At 46.8% G+C, this 17,750-nt stretch overlaps 1 protein-coding gene and 1 pseudogene across 2 annotated transcripts in view; one reads left to right on the forward strand and one right to left on the reverse strand.

Moving 5' to 3' along the window:
* Positions 1-3,997: 3,997 nt before the first annotated feature.
* Positions 3,998-4,086, reverse strand: Gm24000 (annotated as a pseudogene).
* Positions 4,087-4,737: 651 nt separating this feature from the next.
* Ccm2 (cerebral cavernous malformation 2) overlaps positions 4,738-17,750 on the forward strand; it is a 49,875-nt gene continuing 36,862 nt past the window's right edge. For both annotated transcript variants that reach the window (NM_146014.3, NM_001190343.1), the window contains exon 1: positions 4,738-4,880. In NM_146014.3, the coding sequence (NP_666126.1) occupies positions 4,851-4,880 (30 nt within the window). In that variant the 5' untranslated portion in view covers positions 4,738-4,850. The remainder of the gene's footprint in view (positions 4,881-17,750) is intronic.

Consider the following 17,750-nt stretch of genomic DNA (forward strand, 5'->3'; position numbering starts at 1 on the left):
CAAGCCAAAAGTGATATATCTGGAAAGGTACATTAATGCCGGATTGTGGGATGCCTTAAATGCCAGACACCTGATGCTAAGTGTTTAAAGACTAAGTGTACTCATTTGTCTGTGTCTGTGGATTGATGCAGAAGGAAGACTCAAAGGGCACTTCCCACACCTCAGCTTGATCTGCCACGTGGTGGAAATATACACACTTGAGAAGTGCTAGAGGCCAGAGGATTTCTGTGGCTTGATAGGCAGAATGTAAGGCTGACTGCCCTCATTACCAAAAAGAGACAGAAATTTGTAAAGGAAACGAGTCTGTTACCAGCAGTCAGTGTCCTGGGTTTCCTGGTTCTTGGCCATTTTGCCCAATAATTTAAAATGTAGTGCTGAAGCTGGGCATGGTGGCACATGCCTTTAATCCCAGCACTTGGGAGGCAGAGGCAGGTGGATTTCTGAGTTCGAGGCCAGCCTGGTCTACAAAGTGAGTTCCAGGACAGCCAGAGCTACACAGAGGAAACCCTGTCTCGAAAAACAAAAACAAAACAAAACAAAACAAAACAAAAAAAGTTGTGCTGGTTGTATTTGCCTTTCTATTGTTATGATAAAATCCTGACCCCAAACAACTGTGGGACAAAGTTTTATTTCAGCTTGCAGGTTACAGACAGGGAAGAAGCGCGAAGGCAGAGACTGAAGCAGAGGCCGTGGAGTGACTGCTCCCCAGGCTTATCAGCCTGTTGTTGTTGTTGTTGTTGTTGTTTTAATAATTTATTTATTTTTGTTTTATGTGCATTGGTGTTTTGCCTTTGTGCATGTCTATGTAAGGGTTTCAGATCCCTTGAAACTGGAGTCACAGACAGCTAGCTGTGAGCTGCCACATGGAAACTGAGAAATGAACTGGAGTCCTCTGCAAGAGCTGCCAATGGTCTCAACCATCTCTCCAGTCCCTCCTAGCCTGCTTTTTCGTACCAGCCAGCATCACCTGCTCATAGGCGGCACCGCCCACAGTGAGCTGGGAAAACACCCCTCCCCCACATCATCACTAATCTAGAAAGTTTGGAGCTGGAAAGATGGCTCGGTGTTCAAGAGCAAATAATGTTCTTTCAGAGAGTCCGGGTTGAATTCCAGCACATGGTAACTCACTACTGTTTATAATTCCAGTTCCAGGGAATCTGATGTCCTCTTCTGCCTGCTATGGGCACCAGGAGTACACACACACACACACACACACACACACACACACACTTGGTACAGGTACATACAGTTACATACATGCAAGCAAAACACTCATACACATAAAAATAATCTTTAAAAAAAAAAGTAGAAAACACCTGGCAGACATGCCCCAGGGCAATCTGATGGAAGGAAGCAATTCCTCAGCTGAGGTTCCCTTTTCCCATATGGCTCTAGTTTGAGTCACATTGACAGACCCTAACCAGCACAAAATGGCTCACGCAGATTTGCAACAAGTAAGTATATTGGGAGCAAAGCTAGAGAACACTAGCTGAGAGGGCTGTGTGAGTCAGAGTACTCAAGGCTCAAGGCCCAACAGTTTAGGCTTCCTTTTAGGATTCAAGAGTGGGAGGTAGGCACCTAAGGGATATGGGATGGCCAGTTCTCTATTCTGACTGATAGGTTAGGCCAGATAATAATTCTTTCAACTGCACACACCCTTTCCTATGGTACCCTATTTTAATCATGTGCACACCCAATTGTGTACTGGTGTAACTCAGTAAATGGGAATTCTCTCTGAAAGTTTGTTTGGGGCCCAGATTTGCAGTACTGTGCATGCACCCCAAAAGAGCTCTCAGGTTAGGTAATGCACCTATCCTGTACCAGGGTGCATCAGAGACTTAACTGAATAGAACTGTCTAAATTTGGTTGTATTGGGGCAGAGAAATTTATACTATTTTTCAGAGAGAGGCGTGTGTGCCTGATGCAAGTTTGGGTCCAAGATTGCTAGATGGATTATTGAGAGAGGATGTTTGTGCATAGTGTGTGCTGTAAAGGATTGAGGCTGCATTATGAGAAGAGGGGTCATTCAGGACCAGATCGAGTCCTAGGCTACGAAACTATTCCCTATGCCAACTAGCCTCAGTTTTGTTTATGGCTGCCATCAGAACTGGGAAGAGAGAGATTCCATTTCATCCAGCCACCCGCTCCCCAGCAATTACAACTTGTGAAAAGATGAAATAAAACCCAGGCCATAGGGGCTAGAGCGATGGCTTAGTGGTTAAGATGTGAAGGCCACATAGAATAAGTACCTGTGGAGTGCTCAGCCACAAATGGGACATCTATATCACCCTCCACCACCACCCAAGCTCAGGAGCCATCATGGAAGAGAAAGCAGAAGATTATAAAAGCCAGAGGTGCAGGGTGGGGGTGCACACCTTCATTCCCAACACTTGGGAGGCAGGGACAGCAGCGCTCTGAATTCTAGGCTAGCCTATTCTACACAGCAAGTGCTAAAACAGCGAGGATTAGAGGCTAGGAGGGCTGGAGCTGTGTTAACAGTGTCTTCTGGACATGGTGGGACTCCTGCACTCATGAACTCAAAGTGCTTGTGGATGCTTGCTTAAGACCTGAACAATCGAGGCCAGCCTGGTCTACAAAGTGAGTTCCAGGATAGCCAGAGCTATACAGAGAAACCCTGTCTCGAAAAAAAAAAAAAAAAGAAAAGAAAGAAAGAAAAAAAAAAAGACCCGAACAAGATCAAGCCAGTCAACATTCCATCATGGACTAGGAAGGGATTCATGAGCCTTCCCCAGAACTGTGGACTGGAAGGGAGGAGTCATATTGCTTTGAGGGCATGGCTCCCTATTGTAAAGATTTGCATGTAGCCCTGAGAGAACTACAATTAGCAGGATACTTAGTATTTTAAAATAAGTATTGGCTTCATTTAGCATATTTTTTCTTTTGAGACACAGTTTCTTTGTGTATCCTTGGCTGTTCTGGAACTTCCCTCTGTAGACCAGGCTGGTCTCCAACTCAGAGATCTGCCTGCTTCTGCCTCCCAAGTGCTGGGATTAAATGCATGCACCACCATGGCCCAGTTTAGTATTAGTTTAGGATCAGTAAATTCCATACTGTGGGTTGGCATAACAGCAAAACAAAGACCTGTTGGGGTGCCAACTTGCTTTTGAAAAATCACCTGATCCTCTGAAATTGTTCTGTGAATGTGGTAACTATATATGATGTCTGTTAACTATGTAGGTGCTGGAGAGATGGCTCAGTGGTTAAGAGTGCTGGCTGTTCTTCAAAAGGACCTGGGTTCGATTTCCATCACCCACATGGCAGCTTACCACCATCTGTAACTCCAGCTCCAGGAGTTCTGACACCTTCACATAGATGCATATGCAGGCAAAACACAAATGAAAATAAAATAAAAATAATTTTAAAAAATCTATAACTTTACTCTGGCAGGGCCCGAATGCCCGTGCTCTTGTAATTTTTACCTTCCTGATGTACCAAGGGTAGGAGAGAATAAAGCTTTAAAATTTTACACACACACATTACACATAGTTTTGGCTTGGGTGTGAGATTAGTGAACATAGAGGCTTGGGTGGACCATAGGGTCCATAACTTTCCAGGGAACCCACAGCCATACCCTGTGAACTGCCTCTCAGCTATCATGTTTTAAATTTTATTTTCATTAAACATTTCTTCTTAGAGGTGTAGATCTGGAGGCGAAGGAAGTTGAACTTGAGCCTTAGAGCATGGATATGATGACCTGGCCATTGTGAACCCTGATTTCCTTATACCTTCCAGCTTCCCAAAAGCACCTTTGCATTTGTGTGTGGGTGGCTGAAGCCTAGATTAGAAACACCATAAACTCAGGAATGTGAATATCCATCAGAATGCTTTTTTTTTTTTTTTTTTTTTTTTTTTTTCGAGACAGGTTTTCTTTGTATAGTCCTGGAACTCACTCTGTAGACCAGGCTGGCCTCAAACTCAGAAATCCGCCTGCCAAATGCTGGGATTAAAGGCATGCGCCACCACTGCCCAGCCAGAATACTATCTTCAAGATGTTTTAGGACAACCCATACAGACAACAGGTTGCATACACTACCTAGAAGGTTGCTGTTGGCAGCTATTGTACATTTTTGGATTCTTTTATGAGACTCTGGTCCAACGGTTGATCCTGAACTCATTTTCCTGTCTCTAGCAGCCAGGTGCTATGATTACACAGGAGTGCGCCGCCACGCCCAGCCAGAATAGAAAGTTACTAGAAAAGGGTTTCCTTGTGGCTCAGAGTAAAAAGAGAGGGATGCCAAGTGGCAGCGCGCCCAGAACCCGGATTGGAGACTGACTCTGTCCCTTCCCAGGGGCATGTGGCCCGCCTCCCTAATCGCGAGGCAGGCTGGGAAGTCGGCCACCCTAAAGATGGCGGCAGAATTGAAAAGTTGGAGCCACTCCCGCGCGGCCCTGAAGGGTTCGGGAGAGCTAGGGATGGGGGGGGGGGTACTGGGGCGCCTTTCCAGAGGGGATGGGAAGGACTGGGGTAGGCAGGTGTGCTCCTCCCGCCCTGAGGAGGCATGGAGGGGCCCGGGGTGACCCTGGGTCTCTTCAGGGGCTTTGGGAAAAACAGGGAATCGCCCTTCTTGGTATCGCCCTCCTTGGGCCCAGCGAGTGCCTCTAGGCGGAAGTGCGGGAGCGCCGAGGCAGTGGGCGGGGCGTGAGGGGGCGGGGTCTCCGGAGTGGGCGGGCTCCCTAGGTCCGGAAGTGCGGGTGGGGCGCGGCCGGGGCGGAGACTGCGGGCGGGCCGGCGGCGCGGTGAGCGCGGGGGTGGCGGGCCCAGAGCGAGCATGTAGCGGCCGCTGGCAGTGGGGCTCCCGGGGCGGGCCGCGGGGGCCGCACGCGGCGACATGGAGGAGGAGGGCAAGAAGGGCAAGAAGGTGAGCGCTCACCGGCGCGTCCTGCCGCCGGGCCGGGGCGTGGGGTGGGGGTCCCTCGGGGTGGGCGGGCGGGCGGGCGGCTGAGCGGGCAGGGACAGCGGTCAGGTGGGCCTGCGGCTCCCGGAGGAAGTGCCGCGCCTTTCCGGTGGGGGCGTCCCCTTTGCCGCTCGCCCCCGGCCTGCTCCAGACGGCCTGTCAGGGGGCCCGCCTTCCCCGCGCGCCGGCCTGGGGCCACAAAGGAAGTGGGCCCAGTGAGGGGCCAGAAGGTGGCCTGGGCTGGAACTTGGGCCACTGGGCTGTGCCGTGACCGGCGAGGCTTTTGCTGCCCACTTGGCTTTGTTTTTGGATGTCCAGTAAAAGCAAAGATGGACTTAGCTTTTCGGCGGGTTCTCTCGTCGACTGTCGCTCCTATTTAATACCACTGAGTGATTTTAGTGACGTTATGTTTGGCAGTAAGATTTAGGACATGGTTCAAGAGGCTCCTTCGTTTCTGTAGTTTAAAAATGTGGCTTTAATTACAGGCTTGAGTAGTTGATAAAGAACATTTTAAGAAGCCTGGGAAGACCATGTGGGAATGAACCGCTTAAACTGCCTTTAAAGCGAAAAGTGGGCTTTGATAAAATGTATCCCTTTCAAATAAATGCTTTGCAATCTTCATGTTTGCCTGTCATTTTCATTTGATAAATGTGTGCACGTTGTGGACAAGTTTAAAACAGACTTTGATGTCCTAGCTCAGCACCACCCGGCCTCCTTGTAGCCTTTAATTGGCCACACCACTCACCACCTTGTTTTAGGAGGTGTCCCATTTTTCAGAAAGTCTTACTTGAAATAGAGTGGCCAGGTGGCCTTCAGGGAATCCAGGCCAGCAGCGCTGCCCCCACTTTCTTTTGTTTGAAGACAGAAAGTTGCACTTGTTATTTAGATGTCCTGTCAACTTGTTACCTCCAAAGATGGTTTAAAGCTGGGAAATGGGCCCAACAAAGCAATTCAGCCTACAAGTATAGAAGGGGTTTGAGCATTGTAAAAGGACTTAGCTAGAAAAGAGGGTGCTGTTGAGGAAGGACTTGGCCCAAGTGTGGCTGATGCTGAACCGTGCCAGCTGGTCTTTGCAATGCCAGTAGCCTACATCCCTGGAGACATTGTATTTGTCTCACACTCTAAGTGCCCTGTAAGACACCTGGCCCACGTTCTTGTTTGGGACAAATTGCCTGGCGGTTTATGTTGTCTTGTATATCATACCAGTTTGGGTAGAAGGCTGAGGAGCAGAGAGAGGCATTAAGACTTCCCCCTGAGCTTTTGGATCAGTAGCAAGACAATCTCTTTTTGTTTTGTTTTTCAAGACAGGGTTTCTCTGTGTATCCCTGGCTGTCCTGGAACTCACTCTGTAGACCAGGCTGGCCTCGAACTCAGAAAGCCACTTGCCTCTGCCTCCCAAGTGCTGGGATTAAAGGCGTGCACCACCATGCCCAGCTCTTGTAGCAAGACAATCTTACAGTTATATGCAGTGAAAAAAAAATAAGTACAGAAAAAGGCAGTGGTTAATTTCAGTGTCTCAGTTAAAGGAGATAATGCGTGTGTAGGGATCTATGCTAGCAGTTGTAGGCATTCTGTCACCTGCTTTAGTTTGTTCCCTGTAAACAAGTGAGACAACCTTTGGGACCTGAGTTTCTATGTAGGCCATGACTGAACACAGTTTACCAGGTATCTTCCTATAAGGAGCTTGCAGAACCTTCCTAATATGTTTGTCTTTGAGATACACTTTCTCTGTTATGTAGCCCTGGCTGTCCTGAAACTCAGATGTCTAGATCAGGCTGGCCTTGAAATCACTGAGGTCCTGCCTTTCAGTACTGGGTTAAACGCTGGGCTACAACACCTGACTTTTTTATTTTTATTTTATTAAAATTTATTTATAATACATAAGTACACTGTAGCTGTCTTCAGACGCCACCAGAAGAGGGCACCAGATCTCATTACGGGTGGTTTCTGGGATTTGAACTCAGGACCTTCAGAAGAACAGTCAGTGCTCTTACCAGTAGAGCCATCTCGCCAGCCCCCCTCCCCCTTTTTAAAGATTTATTATTTTATGTATATGAGTACACCATTGCTCTCTTCAGACACACTAGAAGAGGGCATCGGATTTCATTACACATGGTTGTGAGCCACCGTGTGGTTTCTGGGAATTGAACTCAGGAAGAGCAATCAGTACTCTTAACTGCTGAGCCCTCTTTCCAGCCCTATACCTGACTTCTTAAGGTGCTGTTTAATATGAAGTATCTCCTCCAACTTAGGAGTTTAAGTGTTTTTCTCCCCCCCCCTTTTTTTTTTTTAAAGATTTATTTATTATACATAAGTTCACTGTAGCTAACTTAAGATACACCAGAAGAGGGCGTCAAATCTCATTGTGGGTGGTTGTAAGCCACCATGTGGTTGCTGGGATTTGAATTCAGGACCTTTAGAAGAGCAGTCAGTACCCTTACCCACTGAGCCATCTCGCTAGCCTCTTAAGTGGTTTTCATAATGGTCAGTTAACAAGAGGTACTTGTTTTAAACATTTAATGAATTCATCCCATTTCCTACCAAGACAGATTCCCTGTGTAGATCTGGGTGTCCAGGAACTGGCTCTGTTGGTCAGGCTGCTCTTAAACCTAAGAGATTGTCCTGTCTCTGATGGGACTAATGGTGTGCACCACAACAGCCTGGCTACAAATTCAAACTTTTAATACATTTTACGTTTGGACGTTTAAATGCACCCAGCTCTTTCAAAAAAGTGCAGACGAGCCTATGAAAGTATGAATGGGTGCTGAAGATGTAGTTTGTTTGGTGTAGTGCTTGCCTGCTAGGTATGAAGCCCTGGTTTGGATCTCCGGTGCTTAGGATGCTCCAGAGGCATGATGGTATATTGTAACCCTGGCACTTGGGAGGGGGAGGTCAGAGGCTCACAAGTTCAAGGTCATCCTTGGCAGCTTACTATGGACCATGGCCAACCTGGAATATAAAAGAACCTGTCTCAAAACTGGATTGGCAGGCCCTTTCCAGGTCTCTGATACTTGCTGTCTTATCAAGCAATAGTTTTACTCTGGCCTTTAATTCAGACAGAGAGATCAGTGTACTGCTGGTGATACCAAGGACCAAGTAGATTTTCTGGAAGTGGCCCCAGGTGTTGTCCTGCCATATTCAAGCGACTATAGCAACAAAAGTATGGTGACTGTATATCTCTATCAAACAGTCTGTTGAACCAGTTATGTTCATGAACCCGCAGTCATGGAGATGCAAGAAAAGCTAGAGAGCTTGCAGAGCTAGCTGTTGTAGAGCTGGATCAATCCCAGGCCAAGCCAGAGGAATGAGTGCATCAGAAAAACTGGCTGACGTTGTGGGCCTTGTGAAGGGCTGTAGAGTGACCACTTGATGTTTGTAGAGTGGCTGGTACCTCTCAGACTGAAAGACCTGTGTTTGGTGAATGAGGCTCTTGTTTTTATATTAAAAGTTTACTTTTAATTGAAATTTTTAATGATTTATTTTTATTTTATGTACATTGGTGCTTTGCCTGTGTGTACACCTGTGTGAGAGTGTCAGATCCCCTGGAACTGGAGCTACAGGCAGTTGTGAGCTGCCCTGTAAGTGCTGGGAACTGAACCCTAGTCCTCTGGAAGAACGGCCAGTGATCTTTTTGTTTTTAATTAACTAATTTATTTTATTTATATCCCAAACGCTGCCCCTCCCCCTTTCTGGTCTTCCCTCACAGAGTCTCCTTCCATCCCTCTCCCCTTCTCTTCTGAGAGTGTGGGGTTACCCCTGCGTATCCCCTCTCTCTGGTGCATCAAGTCTGTGCCAGCAGCCAGTGTTCTTAATTGCTGAGCCATTGGTCCAGCCCCTTTTAATTTCGTATATGTGCATGTCTGGGTCTGCTCAGGTACGTGTGGCTACCTGCGAAGGCCAGAGGTAATGAATCTCCCTGGAGGTGGTCTTAGAAGTAGTTATAAGCCACAAGATAAGATGTTGGGAATTAAACTAGAATCCTCTTCAAGAACAAACAGTAAGTGGTTTTAACTCCTGAGCCATCTCTCCATACCTGAATAAGCCTCCTATGTATTAAATAGTCTCAGATCTTGTATATTGTAGTATTATGCTATACTGTATATGATGCAATGTAACCTTCTCTGCCCTCCTTTGCCAAGACAGGGTCTCACAAAGCCCAGACTAGTGTGAAACCTACTATGTAGTCAAGTATGGATGACCTTTAACTCTGATCTTTTGCCTTCCTCTGAGGGCTGAGATCATAGGTATGCACATGGGGACTAAATCCAGGGCTTTGTGTGTGATAGGCATTCAGGCATTCTATCAATTTAAGCTACATTCTGTTTTCTTACCCTTTTTTTTTTTTTCTCGAGACAGGGTTTCTCTGTGCAGCCCTGGCTGTCCTGGAACTCACTTTGTAGACCAGGCTGACCTCGAACTCAGAAATCCTCCTGTCTCTGCCTCCTGAGTGCTGGGATTAAAGGTGTGCACCACCACACCTGTTTCTTACCCATTTTTTAAAAAAATATTTATTTATTATATGTAAGCACACTGTAGGCTGTCTTCAGACACTCTAGAAGAGAGCATCAGATTTCGTTACGGATGGTTGTGAGCCACCATGTGGTTTCTAGGATTTGAACTCAGGACCTTTGGAAGAGCAGTGGGCGCTCTCAACTGCTGAGCCATCTCACCAGACCCTTTCTTACCCATTTTTAAGGACAGGCACTTAACAGACCAGGCTGGTCTAGAACTCATTTTGAAGCTAAGAATGACTGAATTATTCAACTTCTGACCCTCCTGCCTCTGCCTTCGGAGAACTGGGATTGCAGGCATGTACCTTCTTGTCTGGATTTAAGGATTGTTGGAATGACCCCAGGGCTTTGTTCAAGCTAGGCAAATGCTTTGCTAATTAAACTATATCCCGGACCCTCAAATTAATCCCTCACTTCTGTGTGTGTGTGTGTGGGGGGGGGAGGGGTGGGGTGTGGGGTATGGTTGTGTGTGTAGTTGTGTGTGTGTGGTGTGTGTGTGTGTGTGTGTGTAGGATCAATCCCACAAGCTTTGTGCATGCTAGGCAAGAAATCTACCAATTGTGCTTCATCTCTAGTTCCTCTTTGGTCTCTACTGTGTAGACTTGGCTACCTCAAACTTACTGGCTTTAAATTTGTGACAGTTTTCTTCCTAGGTATTGAGATTGCAGGCATGTACCAACACATCTGGCTAGTAAATACTTTTTTAAAAAAATATTTATTTATTATTATACATAAGGACATTATAGCTGATGTCAGACGCACCAGAAGAGGGTGTCAGATCTCATTACGGGTGGTTGTGAGCCACCATGTGGTTGCTGGGATTTGAACTCAGGACCTTTGGAAGAGCAGTCAGTGCTCTTAACCACTGAGCCATCTCACCAGCCCTAGTAAATACTTTTTAAAATTATTATTTTTAATTTCTTAGATTTCTTATGTATATGAATGTTTTGCGTAAATGTATGTTTGTCCACCATATGTGTGCAGGTGGCCAAGGAGGAGAAAAGGGTGTTAGATCCCCTGGAATTGGAGTTACAGAAAGGTGTGAGCTGCAGTGTTGGGGCTGGAATGGAACCCTGAGCTCTCTGTACGAGGAAGAAACTCTCCAGCCCCTTACTTAGTTGGTGTGTCCACTAATTGGCATATGGCAGTCAAAGAATAAATAACCTGTAGGGTGTGGGACTAACGCCAGTTCCAGGGAATTTGATGCCTTCATCTGGCCTCCATAGGCACCCAGTAAGGGTGGCATACACTCAGATACACACACACACCATACAGATAGATTTCTTTTTCCTTGAGACAGAGTCTGACCATCCCTGGCTTGTGTGGGATCTGGGGCTACTACTGAAGGTCAGTCAGAAGCTGAGAAGCAGTAGAGACACCCATAAATCTGCTGAGACTAATGGGCTACAGGAGATTAATGTTGGTCTATGTACACTGAAGCTGTTATAGAGGTGTGCTGCAGTAATCTGCTTACTTACCCATTAGATGAATGTTGGTCAGCACCACCAGTGCCAGGCACAGACAGCCAGCAGCTTCGACCTAGGAAGTGCAGCCAAGGACAGGGTGAAGAAGTTTTGCTACAAATGATCAGGAAAACCTTTCAATTATGAAAACTTCAAGTACGAATACAACTCCCATGGCTGACTTCAAATAGGATTGATGTGTAGGCAGCCCTTTTTATTTTATGCTCATTCCTACTTGTACCTGTGTGGGCTGAATTATCCCTACATCTCCCAAGTTCATGTTCTGTAGCTCACCCCCACAGTTTCATGAGGTGACTGCATATGGCGGGGGAGCGCTTTAAAGAGGCACCTAAATGTTTCTTGTTGATTGTTTTTGAGATACGATCCCTAGCTTAGGCTGTCCTAAGCTTAGTAGCCCAGGCCAGCCTTCAAGCTGTGGAAACTCTATTCTAGCTTCACATAGTGCTGAAATTAGAGGCATGCACCACCATACTTGGCAAGAGATGCTTAAGTTTAAGTGGTGTACCTGTGGCTCTCTGTGATCTGATTTGAGTTGCATTCTTATGAGAAGAGACAGAGACACAGTGTGGGATCCAGGAAGAAGATGCTAGCCAACAGCGTGCATAGGAGAAGCCTAGGAGAAGTAGCCCTGCCGACCTTGAGTTTCCAGCTCCCAGCACTGGGAGAAATAAGTTTCAGCCAATCAAGTAAGCCTTTTTTTTTTTTTTTTTTTGGTTTTTTGAGACAGGGTTTCTCTGTGTAGCCCTGGCTGTCCTGGAACTCACTCTGTAGACCAGGCTGGCCTTGAACTCAGAAATTCGCCTGCCTCTGCCTCCCAAGTGCTGGGATTAAAGGTGTGCGCCACCACGCCCGGCAACATCTGAGTTTTTTACCATTTGTTTATGATATGTCTGTGTGGCCCTGGGAAGATCGATCGACCTATTTATCTATCTATCTATCTATCTATCTATCTATCTATCTATCTATCTATCTATCTATCTATCTATCTATCTATCTATCTATCTATCTATCTATACTACTTTAAGAGAGAGGGTTTCTCTGTGTAGCCCCTCCCTGTCCTGGAACTTGCTCTGTAGACCAGGTTGGCCTCAAGCTCAGAAATCCTCCTGCTTCTTCCTCCGTAGTACTGGAATTAAAGGCATTCATCACCACCAGCTTAGGAAGATTTTTTTTTTTTTTAATGTCTTCCCTTCTTCTTCTTTTAGTGTGTATATGAGGAGGGAAAGGGAAGGGGGGAGAGAGTCTGTGTGCTTGTGCATACTTACTCAGGCGTACTTGTACACATGGAGGCAGAGATTAAACACTGTCTTCCTCTGTTGCTCTTCAAACTTACAGGGTCTCAGTGAGCCTAGAGCTCTGTCTCAGTTAAGGTTGGCTGGCCAGCGAGCCCCTGTGATAGATCGTCCACTCACCAGCTATTGGGTTGCACACACATACATCCACACATGCACACGCGCACACGCTCCTGGATGTTACATGAGTGCCTGGGGCTTGGACTTAGGGATCTGTTCTTGTGCAGTAGGCATTTTGCCCATTGAGCCATCTCAGCCCCTTTAGCAGGGTATCTTGAGAATGACTCGAGAGGACAGTCTGTAGGTGGGAAGACTCTGTTCCTAGGGAGGTTTCTGTTTGGCTTTGGACAAGCTCTTGGTGTATTTGGTAAGGACCACAGGCTGCATCTCACTCTGTTTGAGGGAACTTGAGATAGTATTTTACCTTGTTCCTGGGTGCCTCTGAATTCACTGTATATGTAGCTCAGTCTGCTCATAACTCATGGTTCTGATCCACCTCAGCCTCCTGAATGCTGGGACTGTGGGCATGAGCGATCATATGGTCAAGGAACCACACAGAGTATTTTGGGTGTAGACTCCACGGTGGAACACATTTTGTCTTTGGGGGTCTGTATTAGGAGAGGCTACCTATGACCTGCATAAATCACAATGTAAGCCTGGGTCCCTTCAGTGTGCTTGCTGCTACAATACTTGTCTCAGTCTGAGAGAAACAACAGGATTTTGTCTTGTTGTTAATGAGACAGGATCTATGTAGCCCTGGCTGGCCTGGTACTAGCTATGTAAACCAGGCTGACCTTGAACTCAGAAATATGCCTGCCTCTGTCTCCTAGTGCTAGAATTAATGGCAAGTTCTTGGCCGCAGCAGCAGCTCCTCATTTGACTATGAGAAGTGAAGGGTTTGTGTTTGGATTGTCCAGTGAGACAGACAGTAGATGTTTGGGTTTTGGTTTTTTTTTTTTTTTTTTGGTTTCTGACACTGAGGGTTGAAAAACCCAGGGCCTCATGCATGTCAGGCAGGGGCTCTATCACTAGGTCACACCCCCAAGCCAGGTCTTTTTCTTTTCTTTTTCCAGTACAAATAGGAAACTTTTTTCCTTTCCTCTGTGCTGGTGCCAAATATGTGACACTTTTTTCCTCTCAAGTGTACCTGATTGGTAACAGTTTTTTGTTTGGATTGTGTGAAGAACTAGGCTTTTGACTACAGGCATTAAGTGTATACAATGAAAGTAATCCTCTTTAATAAGCACAGAAGGAAGTTGGAATTTGGCTTTTGTTTGGGGCTTAAGGTGGTGTATTGTGTCACCCACGGAGGTAGAAAGAATGGCTGAGCTCTGCCAGTGAGCAGTGGTCAGCCTAAGCCTGCCTGTTCCCGTTCTTACCTTGCAGGACTCGAGCGCTGTCACTTGGGTGTAGAGTACACTTCATGTGCGTGATGACTTGTAGCTTTGAGGGGTGAAAAAGAAAAATGTCAGTATGCATCCTATAGTTTACAATTCCAGGAGAGTTTTCCTGACACGAGCCCTGCATCCTCTGTGACTTAGAACTCTGTCTCCTTTGTTACTTTACATGGAGTGAGTTATTAAGGACACTAGGGGCTGGGCATGGTGGTGCACACCTTTAATCCTCCAATGATTTGGAGGCATAGACAGGCGGATGGAGGCCAGCCTGGTCTACATAGTGAGTTCTCAGCCAGTCAGGGTCACATAGTAAGGCTCTGTCTCAAAGGGCTGGATATGGCGCATTGGTAAAGAAAGAATACTGACTACCTACTCACCTACTCGTCCAGAGAACCCAGGTTTGACTCCCAGAATAAACATGCTAGAAGCTGTTTGTGACCCTATCTGACATCTGCTTTGTAGCCTTCTTGGGCACCAGGCACAAATGTACACAGAGACATACATGCAAGCAGATCACACAAACACATAAAAATAAAAAAATTTAAAGAGAAAGGAGACAACCTAGATTGACAGGCTCACATATGCAAGTATATCCTGGTCTGATAATGTAGCTGTGTGTGTCTGCTGTTCAGTAACTCCCTTCCTAGCTCCTGGCAGCTAGGCATCCGCTCTCAGACCCCAGCCAGCTTCTGTCTTGAGATTCCACCAGTGTCATCTTTATCCTGAAACCCACAGTGCTGGGCTTCTGATCTTCTTTCTCTTTTCTTTCTTTGCTTTTTTGTTTGTTTTCTGAGAAGGGATTTTTCTGTGTAGCCCTGGCTGTCCTGGAACTCACTCTATAGACCAGACTGGCTTCAAACTCAAGAAATCCACCAGCTTCTGCCTCCTGAGTACTGGGATTAAAGGCGTGCACCACATTGGCCAGCTGTTGTCCTTTTTTAACCCAGCTGCCACAGCAGCATTTTATTTTATTTTTAAACATTTATTTATTTTTATTTTATATGCATAAATGTTTTGCCTGATGTGTGTGCACCATGTGCATGCAGTGCCTGTGGAGGCCAGAAGGGCATTGAGTCCCCTGGAACTGGAGGTACAGGCATTTGTGAGCGGCTGTGTGGTGTTGGCAATTGGACCCACATACTATGCAAGAGCAGCCCGTGCTCTAACTGCTAAGCTGTCTGCAGCTTGTTAGCATTTCATTATGAGTTACTAGGGACTGACCATGGCTATTTCACTGACCCCTCTCATCTAGCTCCCCGAAGCTCTGCACTAGGCTGGGGCTGGAGTTCTCCCCAGGGATGGAGTGTTGGTGTGTGTGGCTGCAGTGGCCATGACAGGCCCCAAAGACAGTGTGTCACAGCACCCCTCATCTTCCAGCTCTTTCGTTCTTTCTGTTCCCTCATCTGCGTTGTTCCTGACCCTTACAGGGGTGCCACAGATGTCTGGTTTCGGGGCTGAGCACGCAACACTTACTACTCTCTTGGTGCTTTGACCGGTTATGAGTCTGCATTAAGCACGGCCACTGTAAAAGAAGCATCTCTGGGGCTGGAGAGACGGCTCAGCGGGTAAGAGCACCAGCTGCTCTTCCAGAGGTCCTGAGTTCAAGTCCCAGCACCCACATGGTGCCTTGAAACCATCTGTGATGGGATCTGATGCCCTCTTCTGGTGTGTCTGAAGACAGCTACAGTGTACTCACATATAATAAATAAATACAACTTAAAAAAACAAACAAAAAGGGAGCTTCTCTGGCCATGGCTGAGAACATCACAGATCTGTGAGTGCGGGGGTACACGTTTAGGGGCTGGAGAGGGGCTCACTGCTCACGAGCACTTGGTAGTCACAGGTCCCTGTAACTCCGGTTACAGGGGATCCAGTGCCCTCTTCTGACTTCTTGAGCACCACTGATGTGGTACACAGACATGAATGCAGGTAAAACATTCACACATACAATAAATGTATTTAATTTTAGAAATTTAAACACACACACACACACCCTCACCCACACTCATTCACAGAAGGCAGTTTGGCAGCATGTCCATTTGCCAAAACAGTAGTAGATCCCTCTCAGAGCTCCTGGGCTGAGGGCAGATTTTCAGCCCCAGGAGTAAATTCTCTCCTGTGTGTGGAGCAGGCTTCAGCTCTCATTCAGAAAGTTAGACAAGGTTTCATGTGACAGTCCACACTTCTGGAACTTAGGAGTTCAGGCTGTCCTGGAAGTCGTGACTGTCTGCTTTCTTTAGCCTCCTGATGATAGGTATGAGCCACCATGCCAGGCAAACACGAGTGTGCTTCTTTTCCTTTGTAATACAAGGCTTTGTACGTGCGTGGGAAGCACTCGCGCTCAGAGCTGGGTCCTCAGCCTTTCTCATGTTAGTAGCTGCTTTTTAAAATAGTTTCTTTGAGAATTTTCTACGATGACCTTTTACTATATTCACCCCTCCCCCAGCTCCTCCCCATGTCCTATCTGCTTCTCTACCCCCCACATTTGTCTTTTTTTAACCCCCTATCTACCGAGTTCAGTTTGTGCTGTCCATATATTCATGGCCTTCAACTGGATCATGGTTTACCTACCAGGAGCAGCTATGAATTGCCAATAACACCCTGCTATGTAGGAGTGGGATTCCATGTCCACTTTTCCCTCTTCATAGGACTAGTCACCAAGCACACTTCCTGTAGGGGGGGCTAAAGGGACCTATCTCTCAAGTGCTGAGATTGCAAGTGTGTGCCATCATTCCTGGTATAAATGTTTACTTGTAAAGTGCGACTAGTACAACTGTAGTGGCCCCTGAGATCTCCCATGGAGAACGAGCTGATCAGACTCAGTGTAAGAAAGACTGCCCTTGCAGGAACCAACATTCAAGCTGCTTCCAGGATGTGTTTCACACTGGAACTGCTCGGAGATGCTTCGTGGCTCATTTACAGTGTGCTGGAGGAGGGTGGTGACCAAGATTTGGGCCTGCAACTAGGGGAAGAGTGCATATTTAGCATACACAAGGCCTTGGGGCTTCGATCTCCAGCACCAGAAAATAAAGACAAACATTTATTTGTATTTTTGGTCTGTAAGCAACGGGCAGATGTTGGCCAATCCCAGTCTGTCCAACTCCAGGTCATTCATTCGTCTTGGTTTAGCTATTTCTGTTTTATTACCCTCCTGAACTTCTGTAACGTCTAAGACAGCGGAGTTGTCCTCTTTCGTAGCTGTCTGTTCTTGTTTTGTGGTGTAGCTCTTTCTTTTTTTGTCCTGGTGCTGGTACTTTTATGTCTTTGTGTACATTAGGCCACGAATTCGTATGGAATGGCCTCCAACAGCTCAGGCCCTTTTCCGTTAGTCCTCACAAAGTGTGCTTCTCTGGGTGGTGCAGGCTGGCGCTTCAGCTGCACCCAGGTGCCCTTCTCTTTGGCTTCCTTTTTCTTCTGGTCGTTCTCCTTCACCCGCTTCAGGAAGCTGTCCCTGCTCTTTGAGTGTTTGATGTGCTCAATTCACACATTGATCCTCTTGGCCAGAATTTTGCCCTTAACCTGCTTGTTGACAATGATGCCCACGGCATGCTGGGTGACACTGTAGACTCTTCCGGTTTTGCCGGTAGCACTTATGGGGCATTCCTTTTTGAACAGTGCCCGATCCCTTGATGTCTACAATATCACCCTTCTTGTAGATTTGCATGTATGTGGCCAAAGGAACAATGCCATGTTTCCTAAAAGGCCTAGAGAACATATACGGGGGGCCTCTCCTCTTTCCCTTTGTGTTCGTCATTTTGGCGAGTTACTGGAAGATGGCTGCTGTGGTGTAGTTCTTAAACAGCTTTCCCTGAATGCCTCTCCCTGTATGCTGGTGGCCTTCTCCCTCCTGCTGATCCACTGGGCTTGTGGAGAAAGGATCAAGTTGGTTGGTGGAGTAGTGCTATTACCTTCTAAGTCACCCTGTTGAGGTGGGGCTGGAAAGACAAAAACAATGTGGCCTCTTGGAGTCTCACTTGGTTGTCCTCCACACCCTTCCTGACCGTTGTTAAGGTCAGTGTTACTTGGTTCTTTTCTGTAAAGTTTAGAAAGTATCCCGAGGCTGTGGCTGCTCTTGTTTAAAGAGGTCATGACAGGCCGTTGGTGTCAGGTGTTGAGTCATGAGTGAGTGGGACTGCTCTTCCACTCTTCT

This window comes from Mus musculus, chromosome 11, assembly GCF_000001635.26.
Source record: "Mus musculus strain C57BL/6J chromosome 11, GRCm38.p6 C57BL/6J".
NCBI lineage: Eukaryota > Metazoa > Chordata > Mammalia > Rodentia > Muridae > Mus > Mus musculus.